Source organism: Callithrix jacchus, chromosome 9 (assembly GCF_049354715.1).
Source record: "Callithrix jacchus isolate 240 chromosome 9, calJac240_pri, whole genome shotgun sequence".
Lineage (NCBI taxonomy): Eukaryota > Metazoa > Chordata > Mammalia > Primates > Cebidae > Callithrix > Callithrix jacchus.
In genome coordinates, this window is record NC_133510.1 from 54,541,045 (window position 1) to 54,557,136 (window position 16,092).

At 41.7% G+C, this 16,092-nt stretch overlaps 1 protein-coding gene and 1 non-coding gene across 2 annotated transcripts in view; both read left to right on the plus strand.

Annotated features, from left to right (window-relative positions):
- Positions 1–2,828: 2,828 nt before the first annotated feature.
- On the plus strand, positions 2,829–2,934 carry LOC118144719 (small nucleolar RNA U13). Its single transcript, XR_004729461.1, has one exon. It is a non-coding gene; the product is annotated as a small nucleolar RNA U13 (small nucleolar RNA).
- A 1,388-nt stretch (positions 2,935–4,322) lies between these two features.
- GNS (glucosamine (N-acetyl)-6-sulfatase) overlaps positions 4,323–16,092 on the plus strand; it is a 45,453-nt gene continuing 33,683 nt past the window's right edge. The window contains exons 1-3 of the mRNA XM_002752704.5: positions 4,323–4,669; positions 10,651–10,710; positions 14,516–14,722. Coding sequence (XP_002752750.1) covers positions 4,478–4,669; positions 10,651–10,710; positions 14,516–14,722 — 459 coding nt within the window. The 5' untranslated portion in view covers positions 4,323–4,477. The remainder of the gene's footprint in view (positions 4,670–10,650; positions 10,711–14,515; positions 14,723–16,092) is intronic.

The window sequence follows — 16,092 nt, forward strand, 5'->3', positions numbered from 1 at the left end:
ATTGATGTGGCCAAGGTCAACACCCCGATTTGGCCTGATGGAGAGAAGGCATATGTTCGACTGCTCCTGATTACGATGCTAAGGAGGTTGCCAGGAAAATTGAGATCATCTAAACTGAGTCCAGCTGGCTAATATGTACATCTTTTCATCATTAAAAAAAAAATGTACATAGTCATATAATGTAGGGGGGAAAAGTATGAAGAAGTATGGCTGGCAGTCACTTAATTAAAATATTACTTTAAATTTTTGCATTATTTGTAATATTTTTCAACTTTTAAAAATGTATAATGTTGTGATTGGTTTTAGACTAAACATGTATTCAGTTGTGTACCTACTTTTTTATCTAAAATTATTATTTTTTTTCTCAAGGAGCCCCCACTTACCAAATGTATATCAACTTAAGGCCCCACAAGATCTGAATCTGCCCCTGTTATCCACTTTTCTTTCTACCTAATTGGTCTACTGTGAGTGGGAGACCCCATGGGAGACCCCGCAAGTGCCGAGGCAAGGTTCTGAAGCCTCAACCTGTTTCCATATAAATATAGAGCTAGAAAAAGAATTGGAGATATAGCTCCATAGTTATTCCTATATGCATATATAACCATATATAATCATATAGTTATTCACATATATATGCTCAGTATCACCTTTTGAGTTTACTAATGATTATCGTGTTGTCAATCATGGAACTGAGGTGACATGGTGAACAAAGTGATCCTAAGGCAAGATGCTCTAAGCCCTCTGTCACGCCCGCATAAGGGCTGCTAAAGAGTGTCTCCACTGTGTGGCAGCGCCAGCGCTGGGAACGCGCCTGATGTTTAGCCAGCTAGGGAAGGAGACGTCCAAAATGGCCGAGACATCTCCTTCCTGGGGAAGTTAGGAGAAAACTCCACTTCTCCAAGCTCTTGTGCTACCACCGTCAAGTAGGCCCACAGACATCAGGGGTTTAACTGTCTCCATGTGATGCTGTGCTTCAGTGGTCATGTTCTCTGCCCACACTCATGCTCCGCTTCTGCACCTGGTTTCTCTTTTTCCCAAAAGATAAGAATCAGTAGTAGTGACAGAAATCTTAATGCCTTAGTTGTTTCTTGACAAGTATGAGAAAAGTGCTGACTCATTAGGTTTTCTCCTCCCCTCGGCCACTTGAAAGACCTGGGCCCCTACCTCCGAGACACGTGATTTCCTGACCCTATCACTGACCACCATTACCTCACCCTAGCCACCCTGCCCCCTGCTTTGTACTCAATAATTAAGTCAGAGCGTCCAGGCACTTGGGGCCACTGTCAGACTCCACACTTTGGTTAGCAGTGGACCCCTGGGCCCAAACTCTGTTTTCTTTCTTAGTGTCTTGTATCTTTTATTTCCACAGTTTCTCATCTCCACTCCAGCAGAGAGGGGCTCACAGGACCCTGTAGGGCTGGACCCTACAGTCTACCCTTATCTATGCTTGTCCTCTTCCAATCTGTTCTTCATGCCACAGTCAAAACGATCTTCTAAAAATTCATGTATGATTATATTTCTCCTATATTCTTTCAGTAATTTCCAATTCACCTTACTATAAAAGCCCAAGTCCTTAAAATAGGATCTGGGTCCTCACCACCTCTCTCCCACTGCTCTAACCACACTGGCTTTTTTTAGTTATCGCAATGCTCCAGCTCAGGACCTTTGCATATGGTGTACTCTGTGCCTATGAGACATTCTACCACCCCAACACTCCATTAACAAGTTATCTCCTACTCAAACTTCTGATTTCACTCTAAGATCACTTCCTCAGGACACCTTAGACTAAGTCAGCCTCCCAGTCTCTTCGATGCTAACTGCACCCTTTACTTTTCCTTCATAGCATGTCTATTTGTAATCATATACTTCTGTGACTATTGGATTGTCCATCTCTCTGCCATTAGACTGCAAATTCCTTGAAAGAGGGACAGTGTCTCTTTAGCACTAGTGTAGCACTGTTACCGAACAGACCCCAAGAGAGGGTTCTTGATCTTGTGCAAGAAAGAATTTGGGACAAGACCATAAAGTGAAAGCAAGTTTATTATGAAAGTAGAGGAATAAAAGAATGGCTACTCCATAGGCAGAGCAGCTGAGGTCTACTGGTTGCCCATTTTTATGGTTATTTCTTGATGATATGCTGAACAAGGGGTGGATTGCTCATGCCTCCCCTTTTTAGACCATATAGTGTAAATTCCTCACGTTCCCATTTGTAAACTGTCATGCTGTTGGTGGGAGTGTAGCAGTGAGGACTACCAGAGGTCACTCTCATCGCCATCTAGGTTTCGGTGGGTTTTAGCCAGCTTCTCTACTGCTACGTGTTTCATCAGCAAGGTCTTTATGACCTGTATCTTGTGCTGACCTCCCACCTCATCCTGTGACTTAAAATGCCTAACCGTCTGGGAATGCAGCCCAGCAGGTCTCAGCCTTATTTTACGCAGCCCCCATTCAAGATGGAGTTGCTCTCCTTCAAATGCCTCTGACAGCAGCATCCTGAACAAAGGGTGGAACTAATTACACCATTTCTGGCTTCAAATAGTTTATAATCTCATCTTGAAAATGAAAAGAAACAATTTTACAATTTGGGGCATCAATGAGAATGATAGGTTCTTTTTTTGTGCAAGAAAGTCTTCCTGGAAGTCTTGAAACCTTAGTTATTCTAACCAGCTTGAAAAACTGGCCTAGGCCAAGGCTGTAACCAAGTGTATTCTGGTTGTCTAGGAACTGCTCTGATCATATTTCCGGCAAAATTGTTTCTTGCAGAAAAACTCTACTTCACTTTTTTAAAGTTTCTTTTGCCTTCTGTAGGCTTACTTTAAAAAAGTATTAAGATCTTTTTGTGGTTCATTAGTGTGATGATTCGGTTTTCACGATAATGTGTGAATTACAACCCCTACCTCAAACCTTGTTAGGACTCCACACATTACCCCTCTGTAGTGAAAAAAAAAGGTAATAAAACAAAGGCAATTTTTAAAATAGCCCTACCCTGTACATATGAGGTTTCAAAGTGTTTCCATCATCATTTTTACCTTATAGTACAGTGACTTCACGAGTTTTTTTTTTTTTTATCTTACTTTTAAGTTCTGGGACAGTTTTCACGAGTTATAAGAGACTCTTCTGGGCAGACAGTTCAGCTCAGAGAATATACTTTTACCAGCAAGGAGGTACAACCTGTTACATTGGTCTGGGAATATAACTTAACAGTTCACCTTGCCAGTAAGATCTCTACAGACAGAGAGGCAAAGTCGAATTGTTCCAGGGCAACGACAAAATACCTGGACCTAGTATCATGGGATATTCCCCGCTAAAGATTACTTAATAATGCGATGGGGTTGGGGGTACAGGTGCAGTGGCTCACACCTTACAGGTTACATCCCAGCACTTTGGGAGGCCGACGTGGGCGGATCACAAGGTCAGGAATTTGAGACCAGCCTGACCAAAATGGTGACACCTTGTCTCTACTAAAAATATAAAAATTAACGAGATGTCGTGGCACACGCCTGTAATCTCAGTTACTCAGGAGGCTGAGGCAGGAGAATCGCTTGAATCTGGGAGGCAGAGGTTGCAGTGAGCCAGGATCACGCCACTGCACTCCAGCCTAGGCAACAGAGCAAGACTCCGTCTCAAAAATATATATATAATAAAAATAATAATAATGCTATTGGAAGACCACCTTTCAAGGTTTTTCTTCATGCACATCCTCCAACATCTTCCAAGAGGGTGTTTAAAAAGTTACCAAGGAACATTAGGATAAAACTGTCAGGACATCCCTAAATTGTAACTACGATTCTAGCTGAGGAAAGTAGAACATAATCAGGCTTTGGAGTTAAAAGAGCTGAATTGGAAGCCAGTTCCGAATTTAATGGCTGAGCCAAATGAGAATGTTAAGACTTATTTCACAAGCTGCAGAGAAAATTAAAAACAATTAAACATCCGGACCTTGAATAAGTGCCCGTCCATTCCGGGATTAAATATGGTAGAGGCCACTTTCCCCATCAGCTGATGTTAATATGTGGTAGGTACAGTCCCGCTTTCTCTTCCCTAATCGGTTGGTCAATATTTGCCAATTCTTTCCTGCTTTTCATCTTCTCTTTCCTACATTTAAATCTTTCCACCAAGCGCTCAGAAACAGGTCGTACCAGAACGCAAACTGAGCCTGCTCAAGAAGTACGCACGGGTCATGACCTTTTCCCGGTTCTCCGCCCTATTTCCCATTTCTCCGCCCCTTTTCCGCAGCTGCCGGCGCCTCCCTCCCGGCTGTGCCCGCCCGCGGCCCCGCCCACGCGACCGTCACGTGACCTCGCAGCGTGCTCCGCCCCTTCTTCAACTCACGTGATCGCGCCCAGGGAGAAAACGCCTGACCCCAGCCCCCGGCCTTCAAGGCACGGCTTTTTCTTCCTTCGGCTGGTCGGCCTGTCGCCTTTCAGCTATCTGTGTGTCCCTCGTTCCCGTCCCGGGGTTCCCCCGGAGCCTGTCGGCCATGCGGCTTTTGCCTCTAGCCCCAGGTCGGCCCCGATGGGGCAGCCCCCGCCACCTGCCCTCCTGCAGCCCAACGCTGCTGCTGCTGGTGCTGGGCGGCTGCCTGGGGGTCTCCGGGGTGGCGGCGGGAACCCGGAGGCCCAACGTGGTGTTGCTTCTCACGGACGACCAGGACGAAGTGCTCGGCGGCATGGTAACTCTTCTGTTTCTGCCCCGCCCCTCCATCTCTCGGGCTGACTCCCCGGTTCCTCGCTCTCTTTCCCGGTCCCCACCCCCACTCCCCGAACTGGCTGCCTTGACCCTGGGTTGGTTTGGTTTTACTACCTGAGGCCCTTAACTCCGGTGTAAGGGACTGCAAGACTCTTTTCCCTTCTGTGCTGAGGCACATGCGTACAGCACACAGCTTCTAGTCTGGACTGTACTGCTGTGGAGTTTACGTTAATATCTCAAGATAAACATGTGGAGACCAGTAGAGGATGGGCTGAAACAATGAGGATCAGGGGCTGGCTAAGAGCACCCAAGCCCTGATTGTTTTTCTTTTGGATTAAAGGATCAAAAGACAAGTCCAGTCCCCTTTATGAGGGACCTAGGCCACCTCTGCGTTTGTGCCTGTGTACAGCGTCTGTGTGTGATATGTGTAAAAATAAGCCTGAAGTGCACTGATCTGGTAGGCAGACCGTCGAACTATTGAGGGTGTGTTTTGCCTCACAAGAATCAAGAAAATTCAATTGGTTTAATTGAACACCTGATGGTGTTCAATTAGAGACTGTCAGTGTTTCATTTTCTATCTAATGGGTGTTGTCACAAGACTTCATTTTTTTTCCTCCCGAGTTAATTTTGCTTGTGTATTGCAGAATTCTGGAATATGTGACCTTTGGAAGCATCCACTCCAATCCCTTCCCCGTGGAGGCCAAGAAAGCAACTTGCCCAATACACATGAGTAGTTGAGGCAGAGTCCTCTGACCCTGGGTTCAGCATTCCTCTCTTCGCTTTAAAACCAAATGCTTTATTGCTTTATTCGTTTCAGTTCTTTTTGCTTTCAGCTGAATGCTGAGACTATGAAATACTCCAGGCAAGACGTTCCTAACTTTGCTTGTGCAGTTAGTTACACACCCTTAGTATCCTTCAAACCGCTGGTCCCAACCCGTGAGTGAGTTGTGAAATCAGTTTAGTGAGTAGCTACCAACATTTTTCATTTCCTCTGGAATAGAGTAGAATAGGAAATGTCCGTGTGTGTGTGTGTTAACAGTTGATAAAGGTAATCATGTCCATCTGTCTATCTTCCTGAGTTGTCTATCTATATTCCTGAGTTGTAAAATATATTAGGTTGTGCTCAAGAGTTTGAGAGTCTTTTACAGCTGATGTCTGAGATGTTTGCATTTTGACTACACACTTCTTCCTGCCGCATATACTTCATTGTCTGTTTCTAACAAGCCATGTTGACAAGAGTCTTGATTTAATTTTCCTCTTGTACTTTAGTTTTACTACTCTTTTGCTATTTTGTCTGCTCACAAAATTCCTTTTTTATTTAAAAAACAGCAGCAACAAACTGTGTCCTTGAAGAGTGTTTTGTCCAGAAAAAGCAAGTCTTCTCTAGCAGTGACTAAAGTTCTCTGTCAAAAGGTCAGGCTTTTATAGCTGTTGAAAACAAAATTCATTGCTTAAATATAAGGTATTCAGAATTCAGTTTCTTCAATTCTTATCAACCACAGCTGTAGTCCGTGTGTGTTTGAGGTCTCTTCCTTTTAGTATGTTAATCCCATTTGCTTCGTTAAGACAGTAGCAGTTTTGTGTGTTTTTTGGGTTTTTTCCTTTTCTTTTTTTTTTTTTTTTTTTGAGTCAGGGTCTTGCTCTGTCATCCAGGCTGGAGTGCATTGGTGCAATTGAGACTCATTGCAACGTTGAATTCCTAGTCTCAAGTAGTTCTCCTGCCTCAGCCTCCCCTAGTACCTGGAACTACAGGCACATGCCACCACATCCAGCTAATTTTTAAATATTTTGTAGAAACAGAATTTCTCCATGTTGCCCAAGCCGGTCTTGAACTCCTGGACTCAAGTACTCCACCCACCTCAACCTCCCAAAGTGTTGGGATTACCTGCATGAGCCATTGCCCCGGCCCAGATTCTTTTTTTCAGTAGGTGTTTCTACTGGAGAGAGGTACCAAAATTGAGTGGAGGAGACAAGTCAAGCTTAATGTTCCCAACTCAAGAATCTGGCTTCTCTTCTAGCCTTTTTCAGAATATTCTACCACTAATTGTCAAACAGGACTCCAAGGGGGAAGAGCTAAGACAAGAGCATTTAAGAACTTACTTGGAGCCAAGCAGAGTATTAGGATTTTTATTCTTGTGCTTCATCACAGGAGTCCTCTGCTGTGCATAGTATTCTTATCTTAAAAGGAAACTAAACCTGGAATGTGGTTAAGTGACTTGGCTGGGGTTCATATAGCTAATACTGGACAAAGCCTGGGTAGCTAATCTCAGAGCACCATGCTTTTTCTCCTATTCTACAATACTGTGATGATAATCAGATTTCATTCCACATACCCACACCAGCATAATCACACCATAGGTCAGAGAGTCTGCAGGTGACCTTCGGGGATGCCAGTGACTTCATGGAACTCCTTAATTTACATGTAAAACTTTGTGTATAATGTCTTCATTTTTGTGGAAAGAGAGCTCTAACCTAAAAAAGATTACAGATTGCTGCCATCATTGGCAAAATAAACAGTGGTCAACCCCCACCACACTAACTCAGGTCAAAGGACTGTAGATAGCACTTATAACATGATTTAGATTTATAGTGGAATTTTTCAGGTGTCTTGGAAATTCTCTTTTATATAGTAGCATTGTCTTTAACATTTAATTTTATTTGTTCCAAATATCTCTGGGACTCTTTTTATTTTTTATTTTGCCAGGGAACTGTTCTTATCTCTTTCTTGATTTTACTTAAACATCATTATAGTGTGGTAGACACACTGTTCTTCACAGAAGCATAAGTTGCTCTTTTTAAAATCATCACAGCCAGGTACTGCATCTAACGCCTGTAATCCTAGCACTTTAGGAGGCTGAAGCGGATGGATCATGAAGTCAGGAGTTCGAGACCAGCCTGACCAGCATGGTGAAACCCCATCTCTACTAAAAATACAAAGATTAGCCAGGCATGGTGGTACACGCCTGTAGTCCCAGCTACTTGGGAGGCTGAGGCAGGAGAATCGCTTGAACCTGGCAGGTGGAGGATGCAGTGAGCCAAGATCGTGCCACTGCACTTCAGCCTGGGCAACAGAGAGAGACTCTGTCTCAAAAATATAATAAAATAAATCATTTAAGAAAAATGACATTTGGCCAAAACCTCAGGCAAGTGAGGGAAGGAGCATCACCCAGGCTGGAGTGCAGTAGCGCTATCTTGGCTCACTGCAGTCTCTGCCTCCCTGGTTCAAGTGATTCTCCTGCCTCAGCCTCCCAAGTATCCAGGATTACAGGCACCCACCACCACGCCTGGCTAATTTTTGTATTTCTAGTAGAGACGGGTTTCACCATGTTAGCCAGGCTGATCTTGAACTCTTAATGAGTGATCCGCCCACTTTGGGCCTCCCAGAGTGCTAGGATACGGCATGAGCCACTGCACCCAGCTGGGGAAGAATAAATATTTCATTGCTTCACTGAAAGCAAAACAATTTCCATTGTTAGCCACAGAATTATCAGAATTGTTGTTTCGGAGCAGCTATACATGGAACCAGAAAAGTAAGTGACTCTGGGGTTTTAATGGAAAAGATTATCCTTGGGGTGAGCAGAGTAACACGTTCGCCCGCATGAGAGCATGAGACTGGCTGCTGCTTGAAGACTGTTGTATGGCCTTAACTTGACCATACAAGTTTTTTGTTAGATCTTTGCTTAGATCTGAAGGGTTCATTTTACATTCTGATTAGCATAGAGACACATACACATTTAGGGTACAGTATAGTTTCTTGTTTAGGACTTTTTCAATTAAACACAGATTATGGTTATCTTTTGTACTATTGTTAGCAGTGTAAAGATTACAGTTAACACAAATACTTTTTTTTTTTTTTTTTTTTTTTTTTTTGAGGCAAGATCTCACTCTTCTCACCTAGGTGGGGAGTGCAGTGGTGCAGTCATAGCTCATTGCAGCCTCGAACTTCTGGGCCCAAGCAATCCTCCCACCTTGGCCTTTCAAGTAGCTGGGACTACAGGCATGCACTACAAAGCCCAGCTAAGTTTTGAATTTTTTGTAGAGGCAGAGTCTTGCTATGTTGCTCAGGCTCCCCTCGAACTCCTGACCTCAAAGAGTCCTCCTGCTTCTGCCTTCTAAAGTGCTGGGATGACAGGTGTGAGCCACCTCATTGGACCTAAAGTCTAAATTGCTGTTCGGCTCTGCATGACTGACTCCTGCCTACCTCTCTGACCTGGTCTTACCTCATTCTCCCTTTTCCTTCCTAAGCTGCTTCTATCACTACACTGGCTTTTCTCTTCCTCCCAGGTGCCTCTCCCCTTCCTCTGGCAGCTGTCGTACCTATATACCCAGCCTGAAACAGCTTCTGAATCTTTGCATGACTGACTCCTCATCACATGGCTTTCCGTACTGAAGTTACCTTTGGAAAGAGAGGCCTTTCCTGACCACCCATCTAAAGTAGTTCCCTTTTCCGCCAACCAGCTGCAATCACATCATCCTGGTTTATTCTCTTCATAGCACTTACCACCTGAAATAACTGTTTGCCTGTTGTTTTAAGTCCCCAAGAATGCTGGGATCATGCAGCCATCTATACTCTGTCTACCACTGCCTAGATTAATGCCTGGAACATGTTGTGTTTAATAAATGATATTACACAGTTTTCCTGTAAGTCAGATATTCTTTCATAGTTTTACATATTTATCAGACAGTTTAACAATAAGTCCCATACAGTCAACTCTGATGGTCCTTTTCTCCACTTACTCTTGTATCCTCGTTTTGCCTTCGAATGTCCTCATAGTAACTCAGGTTCTTTATCAAACCAGTGTTTCAATGAGCCCAGTATTCTTTTCCTGAGGGTGGTACCCAGTGATGCTTTGAGGGGAGGATGACTGGTGACCTTGCTTTAGAAGGTTGGCAAAGATCTTCTGCATCTCCAGCATCTTGTGGCAGCCTCTTCTGTATCTACTCATGAAATTATCAGAGCTTTTTTTTGGATAAATTAGAATTCTCATCCTTTTGAGCTTATGGATTCCATAGATTTTGTATTAAACAATGGAAAATCATTTATACATTATTGAAATTGAGGCTTCTATTTTACCTAGTTATATATTTAGATTAGCGATCTTTAAGGAATTACTATACAACAAAATATACTTAAAACTGCATTCAGTATGGTCTTAGGTTTCAAAGGTATTTCAGAATTGTCACAAACTGACCTGTATTACAACTAAAACAACCTCTTCAATGGTGCTTTTCGCTGTCTGGAATCTGAAGAATATTAGTGTTCCTTTCATTTGTATTGAAATGACTGTCTTCATACTTTCATCCTCACTAGGGTGAAGTTAATTGTTCTCTGTACTTGTAAAGATCTTAGATTTTGAACAAAAGATGAAAAGCAAGGGCATAAAGTTGTTTCTGAGTAGCCTTTTGCCTGACAGTGTTCTGCATACACCTGCTTACCACCTGGTTCAAGTCCTTATCCTGAAGTGCTAGTGGATCTATGCAGATGGCAGTAGCTGTAGTTGAACAGTGTGCATCTGGCCTGCATCACTGAGTGTGTGAAGTTTGAATCAGTCTCTGAGCCCTGGGGCCCTGTCTGACCTTGAGAATCCAACTGTTGTCTTCTGTTTCATAGAGCGGAAGACTCCCTTTATATCATTTCCCACATCCTACTTCTGAAGATTAATTCATTGAGATAGGTCTGCCCTATCTTCCATATCTGGGTGCTGATAACTATAAGGGCATGAAGATGTTACTGCCACCAACTGAACTTTCCCTTCCTGCAAGCATTTTTGACCTCCTGTACTTTTACACAGGATGGAGCTGACTGGAACCAAACCTGTCTCTAGAATCATACAGTACTCTATTTAGCTGTTGCTTAGAGCTAACTGTTTAGAAATTAAAGATTAAAATGTAACAAAACAGGAATTCTTGGTCGCTTAATTTATTGGAAGAAATTGTCTAATGGATAATTACTTACTTTTGCAGACACCACTAAAGAAAACCAGAGCACTCATTGGAGAGATGGGGATGACTTTTTCCAGTGCTGTAAGTTTTACGGCGAATACAATTTTGTTAATCTAACCGTGTTTGTAGCTTGAGAAGAAGCTCTCTTCTCAGGAATCTGGTATGATCTGTTTGTTTTTTTTCCTTGTTAAATACTTGATCTGAAGGAAGGATTTAATGTGATATAAACTCTTTTAATTGTAATATTACCTCTTATCAATTGAAGATTAACTGCAGTTATTTCTAAGCCAGTCTCAGAACTAGAGAATTTATTTTAAACTTCACCATTTGAGGTTTGAAAATGGATTGTAAAAAATCAAGTAATATGTATGCTGTGTTATCTTTTCTATGGTAAAAACCCAATTAATCTTGATAACCAACTGACAAAAAGCAGCACACACACACCCCATAAATATAGATGCAAAGATTCAAAACAAAATATCAACAATTGATTTTCAACCATGAACATAACAAAGTGAATGGTAGTCTAGGAATGTAAGGGTAGCGTACTATCAGGAAATCCCTTGAACAGTAGCATAGTGTTATGTTGAAGTGCTCAGACTCTGGAGCCAAACTACCTAGTCTGGAATACCCTCTCTGTCTCTTGTCTAGCAGCATGACCGTGGACAAATTATTTAAACTCTCTGGCCCTTTTCCTCCCCATTTATAAAAGGGAGTACCAAAATCTCCTTCAGAGTTGTTGTGAGGTTGAGTTAATATGTGTAGAGCACTGACGTCTTTTTTTTTTTTTTTTTTTTTTGAGACGAATTCTCACTTTGTCACCCAGGCTGAAGTACCGTGGTACAATTTCAACTCACTGCAACCTCTACCTCCTGGGGTCAAGCAGTTCTCCTGCCTCAGCCTTCTAGGTAGCTTGGATTACAGGTGCCCACCACCATGCCCAGCTAATTTTTTGTGTTTTTAGTAGAGATGGGGTTGCACCATGTTAGCCAAGCTGGTCTTGAACTCCTGACCTCAAGTAATCTGCCCGCCTTAGCCTCCCAAAGTGCTGGGATTATAAGCGTGAGCCACCATGCCCAGCCAACGCCTGACTTATTATAGTAAATACTACATGATGTTGGTTATTATATGTCTATCAACGTGATATTGAAAGAAAGAAAACTGAATATTCTTCCTAATGGATACTTGAAAGTACTCTGAAATTTTAGCGTCTTTTCCTGGTGACATATTAAGCTATCATAAGAATACTTCCTGACTATGATTAATATTTCAAACAAATACATGGGGTGAAAGACTCAGGGCAGTTGCTGTTAGGGATAAAACAAGGCCTCCATTTAATGTTATTCTGGACTGTCTAGTCATTGCCATTAAGTCTTATGGAAATCAGAGGTAAAAATATTGGAAAAATTATTTCTGCTTGTTTGGATTTTCTATCTAGGAAACAGAGGAAAATTATTGAAAAACTTAAAATCACCAGAATTCAGCAAGATAAAAATGAAAAAATAAAAATTAATAACTTTCTTCCATGTGATCAGTTAGAAAAATAGAAGGTGGGGGACAAAGAAAATATCTCATTCATAATTATTTATTTTTCTTTTATATAAAGATAGATACAGGATCGTACTGTGTAGCCCAGGCTGGTCTGGAACTCCTGAGCTCAAGTGATCCTCCTACCTTGGCCTCCGAAAGTGCTAGGATTACAGATGTGAGCTGCCATGCCCTGCCTCATTCATAATTTATGAACTTTCTAAGAATAACTGGTTGGGGCCAGTAATGGCTATCACCTATGTAATTTAGGTTACAAAAGGATGTGAGTAGTAAGATAAAAAATATTTGATACATAGATATGTACATCATTTTATGTACTTTTTTTTTTTTTGAGACGGGGTCTCATTCTGTCACCCATGTTGGAGTGCAGTGGCATAGCTCACTGAAGACTGGAACTCAAACTCCTGGGCTTAGATGATTCTCCCACCTCAGCTTCCCAATAACTGGGACTGTAGGCATGCATCACCACAGTCAGCTAATTTTTTTTCACTTTTTTTTTTTAGAGACAAGGTCTTGCTCTGTTGCCCAGGCTAGTCTCAAACTCCTGGCCTCAAGTGATCCTCTGCTTCAACTTCCCAAATAGCTTGGATTACAGGTGTGAACCACTGTGCTCAGCTAAGATACAATGTTATATAATATATTTATTGTAGTTGTAATTCTATAAAGATTATTTTAAACTCAAGTGATTCCAAAAGTTACCTGGAATAATAAATAGAATAATTAAGGTAATTTTTTTTTTTTAATTACAGTGGTTCATGCTTGTAATCCCAGCACGTTGGGAGGCTGAGGCAGGTGGATTGCTTGAGCTCAGGAGTTTGGGACCAGCCTGGGCAACATGGCCAGACCCTATATCTATAAAAATACTTAAATGGTGGTGTACACCTGTAGTCCCATCTACTTTGGGAAGTTGGGGTGGGAGGACTGCTTAACCCTGAGGCAGCAGAGGTTGCAGTGAGCTGAGATGGACCAGTGTACTCCATCCTGGGTGACAGAGTAAGACTTTGTCTCCAAAAAGAAAACAAAAAAAAAACAGCAAAATTGTTCTACCAGATACTAAAATGTAATATTAAGATAAACTGTGTATTGACCATAAAATTGATCAAAAAACAAAAAGGGGAAGAGTTAGGAGTTGCAAATTTAAACTTTAGAAGTCAAACATCTAATAAAATTAAAAGGCAAAAGTAAAAATGGGAAGTATTTGTAACATGACTGAATCCTTCCTTAACTTAAATCTTATGTAGCAAGAGGCCAACAGCCAGGAGGAAAAAAATGAGCAAAACATAAGAACAAACCATTCACATAAACACAGTCAGTACGTGTAGAGAATGTTCATCCTCACTATTATTTAAAAATGCCAACTCTAACTTGAAAGGTGAAAAAAATTGCAAATATTTAAAAAGGATAATACCCAATTTTGGCATAAGCATGTGCTTGAATGGCCTTTCCCTGCTGGTGCAGGTATAAGCTAGTACTACCTTTCTATGAAGTGGCTTGGTGATTTGTACCAGTATGATTGGGTAGAATGGGGAAAATCTGTTGCTGACAGTAGCTAAGGGAAATATTACAGTAGAAAAAACTTTTTTTTTCCTGTATAAAGTGATACAGGAAATGTATAAAGTGATACAGCTTTATAAAGTTGTGGATCTGCCTGCAAATAAACCACTGTGTCTCAATTAGATCCAAGTAGTAGTATTTGTCTTTGGTTAAGACCAGTCTCTCACCAAGCTTTGCTCCTTGTGTATAATACTATTTCTGGCTGGGTGTAGTGGCTCACACCTATAATCCCAGCACTTTGGGAGGCCAAAGTGGAAGAATCACTTGAATCCAGGAGTTTGAGATGAGCTTGGACAACGCAGTAAGAACGTTGTCTCTACAAATAAAAAATAAATTTAAAAAATTAGCCAGGAGTGGTAACACCCTCCTATACTCCAAGCTATTTGGGAGGCTGAGGTGGGAGGATCACTTGCATCAGGAGGTCAAGGCTGCAGTGAACTGCGCTTGTGCCACTGCACTCCAACCTGGGCGACAGAGTGAGACCTTGCCTCAAAAAAAAAAAACTCTCTCTATGGCAGATGAGACTAGAATTACTGTTATCCTACAGAAAGAAACGAAAAAGAAATCCGTTTTCTCAGTTTGTTCTCTCTGCTTTAATGTCTACACTATGTGACTTAAAGCTGCCCACATCAAGTATGTCATGTGTAGAAAACAAAATTCCATGAGGAACTACATATTTGAAGTTAAGAGTATTAAGGAGCTTTTTTCTTTACTCTCTTTAGCAGTGATGGGAAGTCCATCTTTCTCATGTGACTTTGTCCTTTTTGCTTCCTTTCCTTTGTAGTATGTGCCAAGTGCTCTCTGCTGCCCCAGCAGAGCCAGTATCCTGACAGGAAAGTACCCACATAATCATCACGTTGTGAACAACACTCTAGAGGGGAACTGCAGTAGTAAGTCCTGGCAGAAGATCCAGGAACCAAACACTTTCCCAGCAATTCTCAGATCAATGTGTGGTTACCAAACCTTTTTTGCAGGGAAGTATTTAAATGAGGTATGTTGAATGATCTCTTTCTTTTTTTTTATAATAGCATTTAAAATCTGACTGTAATTCATGTTAATTTTATTAGTAACAATATTAAAGGATTTTTTGATGTCCATTGTTTTCTGTGAATCTGCCCATTAAATAAGAATAAGGAGTATGTTCATGTAAGTATAAATGTACATGTTTACTTGATTTGGGTCCCTGTTTTTCCTTTCAGTAGTCCCAGGAGCATGTATTTAAAAATTGTCCTAAGACTGCTGCTGTCTGATGCATCTTCCCTTTTTTCCTCAGGAATTCTGCTTGTCATGTGGCTGTCATAGTATCTTTGTTTGCATTTCCCCATTATCAGTATCTAAATGAAGACATTTTTCCTCTTAGACTTTTTCCTCAGATTTCTTAGAATCTTTTCTGAATTATAACAACTTAATGCTTAACTCATTTTCTAACGTGAAAAGTAGCAACTGAATGTGGAGAGATTAGTGATAAAAAAAAAAGTACCCAGAGTCTGGGTGTGCAGGCCATTAAAGTGTATGGCCGGGCGCAGTGGCTCATGCCTGTAATCCCAGCACTTTGGGAGGCCGAGGCAGGTGGATCACCAGGTCAAGAGATCGAGACCATCCTGGTCAACATGGTGAAACCCCGTCTCTACTAAAAATGCAAAAGATTAGCTGGGCATGGTGGCGCGTGCCTGTAATCCCAGCTACTCAGGAGGCTGAGGCAGGAGAATTGCCTGAACCCAGGAGGTGGAGGTTGCGGTGAGCCGAGATTGTGCCATTGCACTCCAGCCTGGGTAACAAGAGCGAAACTCCGTCTCAAAAAAAAAAAAAGTGTATGACCAGCAGCTGGTGCGCTAGCTTCCTAGACCTGGATGGAGAGATACCTTGTGGTGAACTGTTGAGGCCAGATTGCATGGGCCCACATTCACACATTGGCCTTAGCTTTTACCCAAAGTCCAAGCTTAAAGGAAATAGTGTGTTTGAGACTGTTTGGGGTTAGCTCTTAGAGTTAAACTGGGGGTTCAAGACAAAGAGAAGATGTACTTATACTCTTTATCTGTAGTTACTAGAGATCTCAATATCTGAATTTTCTGTTAATTCTCCCCTGCCCCAAGTAACTGGGGGAATCTGCAACCTTGTAAGTATGCAGGAAGATGAGTCAGTTTGAAAAGGATCATGAGAAACAGGAACTGTGGATACTGGGTCATTTGGTTGGGGTTATGGTTCATAAAGAGAACTTACACTACTTTGCATATTGAAGGTCATATGATGTGTATATAAAATTAAGAGAGACTGTTAAAGTAGAAAGATTTTGTTTTCAAGGATTAAGTTCTTCCTTAAATGGGTGGCATTAAACCTTGTAAGGATGAAGTGGGATAATTC